Source organism: Anoplophora glabripennis, unplaced genomic scaffold (genome assembly GCF_000390285.2).
Source record: "Anoplophora glabripennis isolate ALB-LARVAE unplaced genomic scaffold, Agla_2.0 scaffold1286, whole genome shotgun sequence".
In the NCBI taxonomy this organism is placed as follows: domain Eukaryota; kingdom Metazoa; phylum Arthropoda; class Insecta; order Coleoptera; family Cerambycidae; genus Anoplophora; species Anoplophora glabripennis.
Genome location: NW_019417371.1, coordinates 51,208 through 61,921, shown reverse-complemented (window position 1 = coordinate 61,921; position 10,714 = coordinate 51,208). Strand labels below are relative to the sequence as shown.

The 10,714-nt window shown below is 34.2% G+C and overlaps 1 protein-coding gene across 1 annotated transcript in view; it reads left to right on the top strand.

Moving 5' to 3' along the window:
• Nucleotides 1-10,714, top strand: part of LOC108913679 (fatty acyl-CoA reductase wat-like) — a 20,855-nt gene that overhangs the window by 5,498 nt on the left and 4,643 nt on the right. The window contains exons 3-6 of the mRNA XM_018719267.2: nt 1,388-1,659; nt 1,713-1,822; nt 2,040-2,290; nt 9,488-9,681. Of these exons, the coding sequence (XP_018574783.1) occupies nt 1,388-1,659; nt 1,713-1,822; nt 2,040-2,290; nt 9,488-9,681 (827 nt within the window). The remainder of the gene's footprint in view (nt 1-1,387; nt 1,660-1,712; nt 1,823-2,039; nt 2,291-9,487; nt 9,682-10,714) is intronic.

Here is a 10,714-nt window from a genome sequence, read left to right as displayed (position 1 = left end):
TAAAAAAAAGAATCGTAATGGGGTGCGATGAAGAGATCAGTTCACGTCTGGAACCCTGTTCCTACAAAAATCCCTTTATTCTCATAAACTATTTGTTTTAAATGTAATTTATTATAAATCCAATTCGTTATTTAAATTCCACATATGTACTACATTTCACCTCTGTACGCGCCACTGTTTATTGTTCCCTGCTCTACGATCAAGCTCGCCAGGTTAGTATTTGACGTATAACCGACCACTTCGTACACTCGATGCACCTGGCCGACTACAGCTAGTACCAGAACACAGTGCGTATGCGGCGGTATTTCAGATTTTACATTCAATTTCATTTTAAATTTGAAACGGTTCATCTTACGCCTCCTAAAAATGATGACACGATTTTCCTTTGATAAAAGACCGACAATTTTTTGCTCTACTTTGCATCGTATATCGTACTATAGTTTAGTGCAATTTTCAGTAGGCCAGGAAAATAAACTGAGAACTGACCAGTTCACGACTTTTTGTTTCGGCAAGCTGAATTTATCACTATAGATGCTAAACATTATGTACAATAACATATTAGTTTCCATAGTCATAAAAATGGGGGGAAGATTGTTTACAGGGTGGTTAATTGTATAATTTTTACGTAAATTCACAGTTTGTAACTCCATTGTTTTTCAACGAATCTTGACGATTTTTTTTGAACTCTTTTCATAAGCTTTCCGAATATGTAATAATATATAACTATATCACGTTCGTGCGTAGTATATTTCATTTTGCAACTAACAATAAGGCTAAAAATTAAAAAAAATTCCAGGTTGCAAATTTGAAATTAAAAAAAAAAGATAGATTTCAAGGCATTATTATGAAATCTACCTTGAAAAAAATCAGTGCGATTGTGGAAGATCCTCGGGATCGTCCAGACTAATAATTAGTTAATTCGTTTATAAGGCCATAACTTGTAAACTATTCAACTTACCGAATCCAGATTTCGTGTGAGTTATTAGACAGTGATAAGGAATGAGAGGATGCGATGCCAAAACGTTTTGGTAATAATAACGCAGGTTATAGATGTTTAATTCGAAAGTCATAAATAAACTTCTGTTTATAACTCTTGATCTAATCAATATTTTTTTACGCTTAAGGGCTAGTTTTGTAGGTCTTTTGAAGACGAAAAAAAGAGTACTATACTGTTTTCTCGTGGAAGTTATAAGCGAAAAACGTGAATTTACGTAAAAATTATACAATTAACCACCCTGTAAACAATCTTCCCCCCATTTTTATGACTGTGGAAACTAATATGTTATTGCACATAATATTTAGCGTCTATAGTGATAAATTCAGCTTGCCGAATCAAAAAGTCGCGTCCAACTCTATATTTCCTGGAAAAATCGGAAAAAAATTATAGGTGGATGTGATCTTTCACGGAGCTGCCACCGTGAGGTTCGACGAGACCCTGAAGAAGGCTTCCTACATCAACGTCAGGGGGGTCAGGGACGTAATAAAACTGGCCCGGCAGATGCCAAACCTGAAGTCCTTCGTCCACATCTCCACCGCTTACTCCAACTGCATCCACAGGGTCGTCAAGGAAGAGATATATCCGCCCGTGATGGACTACAGGAAGCTCCTCGACGTCGCGGATGCGCTCCCTGACGAAGTTCTCGACAAAATAACACCTCTGTAAGCAGCAGGGCTCATTGGTTGTTCGAATTCGACTCACGATCACTTTTTAGGTTTTTGGGGAAATATCCTAACACGTACACCTTCACCAAACACATCGGAGAAGACGTGGTGCGACAGGAAAGTGGAGGGTTACCCGTTGGAATACACAGACCCTCCGTTGGTAAGCTATAAAAGGGGTATCGGAAAGTTAGGTAATTTTTTTCTTCCTCCTAAACATGATTGATTTCAAAAATTCATTTTTGACGCTGGGTATTTTAAAAACAAAAGACAATATGCACGTGTCTCACAGGAAAAAACGTTTTATTTTCATTCAAGGAGGCCTATCACACACTTGTGGAAGAAGCGGACGTTTTATCATTTTTTTTCTACCCTTTTAGTGATGTCGACTTACAAAGAACCCCTAAAGGGTTGGAACAACAGCATTTACGGCCCTGCTGGCCTAATGATGGGCGCATACCTGGGCCTAGTAAGAACTTCACCATACGATACAGAGATCAAAACTCACATGGTGCCTGCTGACATGGTGGTGAATTCCATCGTAGCAGCAGCCTGGGACATTGGGGAAAATTTTATCCGAGAAAAAGACACGACCCCCACCATAACTGTCTACAACTATGATCTGGATCTGGTGAGAGTTTAGACCAGTCAAATTGTCGAAAATACATCGGTTTTTTACCAAAATTTACAAGGAGAAGGTAAGGTAGTCCGATTTTTGTAATTTTTGATATTTATTGTACGTGTAGTTTGGACCTTGAATAAGAATTTTTTGAAGTAGTTCGACGAAACGTTCATAAATTACCGAGATAATCGATTTTGAAGTTTTACCTGACAGCTAAATCCAGTAGATGTGACATATTTTTCAATTGGGAGCGTGGCCTAATTGGTAGCGTTCGAGACTGACAGTCGCAAGATCGCTGGTTACAGTCCGTCGCGTTACATTTTTTTTTTAAACGCACCATATGATTTTTTATTATTTTTTTCATCTCGAAAATTATGAACAAACGAAATATTATAATAAATACTTATGTATACAGGGTGTTCCAGATAGACCTTCAATTAGACGTTTCTGGAAAACTACGCGTACTGGAATTCTGAAAATTTATGTACGGGGGTTTCTCCTAATGTTCTATCGATTGAAAATATTGGCGTCGCCGTGGAACTTCCGGTTCTACCGGAAGTAGACGTCAACTCGCTTATTTCAAATGGAATGTACTATTTTTTATTTAATTTTTGGATTCTACATCGAATTTTAAGGTAAGTTTCATAACCTTACTTTATCCTTAAACTCAATAGTTTTTGAAATATTTTGACTTTTTCAAAATTTTTGAAAAAAACATACCTACACTTAATCGGTTCTATCTCCTCCAATTTTTAAGATAGGAAGCTGAAATTTTAGATGGTCAATACCAAAACGTGTCCAAATATCTGGAATATTCGAAAGTTGGTGCATGTTACACAGGGCGTCTAAAAAACACGGACCAATTGTGTCAAATTGAAAGTTTAATAACTCGCTTATTTTAAATAGAACACCCTGTGTTTTATAATGCCAGTAGATGCACCTGTTAATTCTCTTTCCATTGGTATAAGCATTCCCTATACCTATATCCCACCGATTTTAAGATATTTCAACATAAGTACAGAGACGAATATAATCCGACAGTTAGCTGTAGGTTGATTGTGGAAAAATATTTAAATGTCACCAAGTGTCATTACTTATTTAGCAGATTTGCTGTCATTGTTGTAAAGCGAGTTTGTCGATTTTCCAAATGTTTTCAATAACAATGGCATTCTCTGGGTACACACACGACGACTACACGTCGGTGTAAATCGTCAGGTTGCAAATGGTGTGTTAACATAAATGAAAATGGCTTCCATTTATGCTTCTTCAGAATTCTGTGAATAGTTCCTATTGATAGACGTGAATTTATTATAGCTGTTTTACATTGACAATTTATTCATCAATAAATTGATGAAGTTCTTCATCAATTAATTCACGAATTTATTGGTAAACAGTGTGGTTTTACACTGCTACAGACTTTGTCAAGTTTTTTGACGTATGGATCAGTTCTACCAATGAATTAAAGAAGCAAATAAATTTCAAATGTCACCTTTCCACTCATAATTGTAATGATACAACAGAGGTATCGTTCTGACACATATTATATAAATAATAGTTTTTGTAAATAACAAATCAGTAAAAACAATGCAAAACTAGCACGACGCCACACAATTATTTATATATTCCAATAACATAACCTCATTACTGGTCCGAGGTTGGAAATCTGTTGGGTTGGTACTTCCGAACTTCATGAATAAATTGACGAAAATTAGAACATGCCCTAATTCGTCAAGAACTTGATGAATAAATTGATGAAGTTATTTGACAGCTGATTTGGTGCATTACACTTGTCCAATTTTTTGATAAAGCGACTTCATCAATTAATCGATCAATAAATTGTCAATGTAAAACAGCTTTTATGCATCTCTAATTGACGCCTGTGGATAAGTGGTGAAAAATGTCAATACATTTACTTCATTTTCTTCGTTGTCCACAGATGTCTTACTTTTATCATGTTTCGGGAGAAACTTTCCATTCTCAGAACAATTTTTTAATAGTCTTCTGACCATATCATGACTTGGTCTGTGCTTATTTGGATATCTTTCTGCAAACACGCGACATGTTCTACTAACAATTCTATTACACTCCCCGTAAATGATAATTAAATTTAAAAAGTCGTCGTCTGTGTACCCAGAGTGCACCATTGTTATTGAAAACACTTGGAAAATCGACAAACTCGCTTTACAGCAATGACAGCAAATCTGCTTAATAAGTAATGACACTTGGTGACATTTAAATGTTTTTCCACAGCCAACCTACAGCTAACTGTCGGATGATATTCGTCTCTGTACTTATGTTCAAATATCTCAAAATCGGTGGGATTTAGGTATAGGGAATGCTTATACCAATGGAAAGAGAATTAACAGGTGCATCTACTGGCATTATAAAACACAGGGTGTTCCATTTAAAATAAGCGAGTTATTAAACTTTCAATTTGACACAATTGGTCCGTGTTTTTTAGACGCCCTGTGTAACATGCACCAACTTTCGAATATTCCAGATATTTGGACACGTTTTGGTATTGACCATCTAAAATTTCAGCTACCTATCTTAAAAATTGAAGGAGATAGAATCGATTAAGTGTAGGTATATTTTTTCAAAAATTTTGAAAAAGTCAAAATATTTCAAAAACGATTGAGTTTAAGGATAAAGTAAGGTTATGAAACTTACCTTAAAATTGGATGTAGAATCCAAAAATTAAATAAAAAATAGTACATTCCATTTAAAATAAGCGAGTTGACGTCTACTTCCGGTAGAACCGGAAGTTCCACGACGACGCCAATATTTTCAATCGATAGAACACTAGGAGAAACCTCCGTACATAAATTTTCAGAATTCCAGTACGCGTAGTTTTCCAGAAACGTCTAATTGAAGGTCTATCTGGAACATCCTGTATGTAGGAATATTCTTCAAATATTTCATTAAAATGCACAATTGGTTAATAAACAATATTTATTATAAACTAACAATAAGATTTCATTAAAAAAAAACAAACGAGGTCAGGTAGGATGTTCTTTTATTTTATATTTATGTTAGTATTTGACATTTTACGCAGTGTGGCACGAGCCAGAATGGTAACTATCATCAAAAAATGGGAAGCAGAAACTTTTTAAGCATCTAGCTTCCTTTCTTTTTCTTTTTCTGATCTCGAAAATTATGAACAAACGAAATATTATGAGAACTGTATGTAGGAATATTCTTCAAGTGTTTAATTAACATTTTGAGCTAAGTTTGTGGGTCGTCCACCTTGTTTTAAAAACCGCTTACAGAACACACCTGCTCGGGCATAAAAAGTTTCGGTAAATTCCACAAAGGGTAGAGAAGCATCGAAACTGTGTGATGAAAGAACAATCTTTCAAAATGTCAATGAAATTTGCTTCGACGTCGATATTTTGAAAACAAAATGCGTCTGTAAAAACATAACATTTACACGACATGCTAGATGCTTAAAAAATTTCTGTTTGTTGCATGTTTCTATGATAACTATCATTCTGGCTTATGCCACACTGCGTAAAATGTCAAATACTAAAAATAAAATAAAAAACCTACCTGACCTTGTTTGTTTTAAAGAAACTTTATTGTTAATTCATAATAAATATTGTTTCAACCAATTGTGCATTTTAATGAAATATTTGAAGGATTTTTCTACATACAGGGTGGGCCACCAGTAACGCCTCGGTCGCTAGTGACCAAACGGCAAATGTTACAGAAACCTGTATAGGTGGGTATATGTAGGTTAATTACGGCTACATATTAAAAATATTTTGAAATATACAGGGTGTCCAAGAAAAGCGTACCATATCAAAGTTATGTTTTTTTAAATGGAACACCCTGTATTTTACTGAATTTTGGAAAGCACCGTAAAAAAATAGGTGAACTTTATTAAAGGTTCTGCATACCTAGAACTTACAGTTTATGAGATATTTCAATTTTAGTGAAAATGCAGGCATAGCGGAGAAATTTAATATTAGCAATAAAAAAATAATTTTAAGGAAGCAGCTTTGGAGGGTCTATTTTAGATTCTTGAAGTTATAAATTGTTATATTTGTCGTCACTTAGTATTATACAGAGTGTTCAAAAAACTGCTGACTACTTCTCTCAACTTTAAACAGCAATAACTTGGTTATTTTAAATGGAACACCCAGTATATTTTTACTTTGGGTGTTGGGAAATTTAAAACTCTTTCAAACTGTGTATGGGTTCCCTATACCTATCTCTAACGGTATTGAAGATATTTGAGCCGTTTCATTTTTTATCAATTTTTTTTGTAAGATGTATCCATGAGTCTTTATCGATGTCTTTACTGAATTGGTTTGGGTTCTTCTTGATGACGTCTCTTTAAATATAAGGAGAAAAATGTCCATGCAATTAGATGGCGCACCTGCACATTATTCATATTCAGTATTTATTATAATATTTTGTTTGTAAATAATTTTCGAGATGAAAAAAATAATAAAACACCATATGGCGCGTTTTGAAAAAAAAAAAATAGTCATGCGACGGACTCGAACCAGCGATCTTGTGACTGTCAGTCCCGAACCACAGACCACCTAGACTGGCTTATAGAGCGACTTTGGTGAAAACACTCTGGAGCCTGATTTGGAGCCCAGCGCTCAGTCATGTCCTAGCATTTGACGTGTACGCATCGCTGTGATTTCGATAATTAGACGTTTTATCATGGGCAAGTGTATTGTAAAACATTGTATAAATACAAGCGATCGAGTTGGTGAAGAGAAGCGAAAAGTTTCCTTCTTTAGGTAAGTAAAAAAAAGGAATATATAAAAGGTAAATATGTACGCCATTCTTCGGTTGACGTCACAAGTTTCCAGGGTTAGCTTTATAATTTTGTTCGCCCACATAGTGTAGTGATTAATGTGATATTGTTATTATAAAATAATGAATGAATTACTGTAAAATATTTTTAGTAATTATTTACGTTATGCGAGTCTTAAATTTTTATGAAATTTTACCAATTCTCGTCATTTCGAGATAGCTGAAAATGAATGAAATATTTTTTTGAACTAAAAAAATCGCAAACAAAAATAATTTCAGATTCATTATTCGTACAGTCAATTAATTTTTATTAAAGATCGTGGTTGTTTGACGTATCCATCTCGAGATGTCGTAGTAATATGCTAAGAAACAGAAAAATTAATAAAATTTTTAAATAATGAAAGCAGAACACTAGGCTACAGAAAAATAAAATTGTTTATTATGTATTAAAAACCTTTCTGAATGTGAACATATTTGAAAATTTGGATAATTTGCCTAACAATTATAATCATTTAATAGAACTTGTAAGGGCTGAATGTGAAAAGTATATCGATGTACGAATAAATCATGAAGTCAAATTATTTAATTCGGTAAAATCTACGAAAAGGCAAATATTAAATAAATTAATATTATTTAGAGGATAATAAATATATTTAAATTATTTTGTAATTTTAGTTAATATGACACTAAAATATACTATTTTCTGAATTACAAACTTAAAATTGAATATTTGTCATAAGATGCAATATAATGTTTAATATGTAATAAAAATATTACTTAATCCGGATCTGCTTAAAGATGCGCGCGATCAGATTGCCTTCCACACTCCACTTCCCCGGATTCTGCATTCACTGGTACCCGTGCATTGGAATTAGATACGGCCAGTGTAGGTGTAGGTGGTCTGTGGTCCCGAACGCTACCAATTAGGCCACGCTCCCAGTTGAAAAATGTGTCACATTTAGTGGATTTAGGTGCCAGGTAAAACTTCAAAATCGATTATCTCGGTAATTTATGAACGTTGCGTCGAACTACTTCGGAAAATCTTTATTCAAGCTCCAAACTACACTACCATGAATATCAAAAATTACAAAAATCCGACTACCTTACCTTCTCCTTGTTAGTTCAGTAAACAAAGACACGTAAAAATCAGGAAAAATTCCGAAGAACTGAATGAACTATTTAATCCTAGCTGAATGTTAGGGCTTCATTTTTAAAATAGCGTGCAAAGTTCGTAAAAAACAGTTGTTTCATTAAAAAAAAATTAAACATTTTAGAAAAAAAATGTTTTAGACAAAAGTTGTAGAACTTTTTATAACAAAAATTTTGGACCCAGCCCGATGTCAATTGATAAACAAATGTATTAGTTATTGCAAAAAAAAATGGATAAAAATCACATTTTTTTTAAAACTTCTATACGGGTCTCATCACGAACTCCATCGATGGATATCTGCGAAACCGCTCGATGGATTTTTTTGAAATTGTGATGGTGTGATACGGACCGTGGGGAATACCAAACTAAAATATTTTCAAGGTCATCGTACTTCTGGTTATACGGGAAGTCGATACTAACTTTCTTATTTAAAATGGAACCCCCCTGTATATTATTGCATTTTTGGAAAGATCGTCTATTTTTACGTTGAAAACATATAGCACACTCCATACTTAGGATTGACCGTTTCTGAGATATTTTGATTTTTAAACAAAAATTGACAGATGCAGACTGTTAGCAAAATTTAGTTTTCCCGGAAACATAGGTTTATTCTTTTGTGTAAATTGGACATTTTGTAGAGGAAGACCTAATTTATCGAATTTGACATGAAAATTTTCCTGTTTTTATACAGGGTGGTCAAAAAAAAATATCGAATATGAAGTTCAGAAAATGTGGAAAAATCGAAATTTTTAAATGGAAACCCCGAATTTTTTTAACGTATTCACATTCTGCACTAAAATTAAGTGTAACTTTGTTAAAATTCCCCTATACCTATACCTAAACCCAGTGGTTTTCATTTTATTTACGAATAAATATTTCCCTTTTCCTATAATGATTTGCTTCGCACATTTTAGGTTGGCCGTAACAGGCAAGTAACAATCAACATGACAACCGTCACAGGTTTTTAATTGTCAAATTTATTTTAATAAATGTTAAAACGATATCCATCAACTCCGAGTTGAAATATACGTAAGCCATTTTTGACACAGCAACTATTATAAAACTATTGTAAAGACTATCGTAATAACGATTGTAAAATCGGATTTCAGTATTCGAAGTCGCTGGGACCACGTGGCTTTCCAAGCGCATTTCGTAAAGCGCACAACGCGATTGACTCTAGAGACTACAGTTGTCCAGCCATGTAATGGTGCAAAGTACTACAACTTCAATAATTTTATTCTCAGAAACTATAAGGTTTTACTATAACTTTGTTGTTTCTTTAGGACGTGACCTGGGGCAACTATTTGTTTACGTGCAAGAAGTACGCTTTAAAGTATTTCAGCGTCAAGGCCATGTGGTACTTAGATGGGGTGCTTTTTAAGTCATTTTCCGTCTATAACGTTATGCAGTTCTTCCTTCATACCATCCCTGGCGTCATCATGGATGCTATCCTGGTCTACAAAAAAAAACCTCCGATGTAAGTGCTTCGCAATACCTCGGAAATCTGGTGTACCCCGAAGTTCTAACCTTGGGCCACTTCCGTTTCTTATATTTATTAATGATATATTTCTAACGCTTAATTTTTTTCATTTGTACTAAAAATTCAACATTTCTTTGTCTTTGTGTGTTACTATTTAGGCCAGGAAAATAAGCTGAGAAATGAACATTTCGCGACTTTTTGTTTCGGCAAGCTGAATTTATCACTATAGATGACAAATATTATGTACAATAACATATTAGTTTCCACAGTCATAAAAATGGGGGGGAAGATTGTATAATTTTTACGTAAATTCACGTTTTAGTTTATAACTTTTTTTCCGTTCAGTTTCACGAGAAAACAGTAAAGTACTCTTTATTTCGTCTCCAAAAGACCTAAAAACTAGCCCTCGAGCGTCAAAAAATATTGATTAGATCAAATGTTATAAACAGAAGTTTATTTATGACTTTTGAATTAAACATCTATAACCTGCGTTATTATTACCAGAACGTTTTGGCATCGCATCCTCTCATGCCTTATCACTGTCTCATAACTCACACGAAATCGGGAATCGGTAAGTTGAATAGTTTACAAGTTATGGCCTTATAAACAAATTAACTAATTATTAGTCTGGACGATTCCAAGGATCTTCCACAATCGCACTGATTTTTTTCAAGGTAGATTTCATAATAATGCCTTGAAATCTATTAGTTGCAAAATGAAATATACGACGCACGAGCGTGATATAGTTATACAGGGTGTCCGGTAAGTACCTCCTAATCTCTCGGGAGTGTATAGGGGAGGTCAAAATAAAACTAGTCCTTCCTATAATTTTTTTCCTAATGTGCCCCCTAACGGAGTTATGGGGGGTCAAAGGGGTACCTAGAAATTAACGTTTAGGGTTATAACTTTGAAACCACCCTGTATATTTTAATAAAATTTTCGTACGTTGTATTACACATGGAGCTCTACGATTTGATGCTAAAATCAACTTTTTGCTATTATCAGGTGTCCAGAAACGGACTGGCCCTAT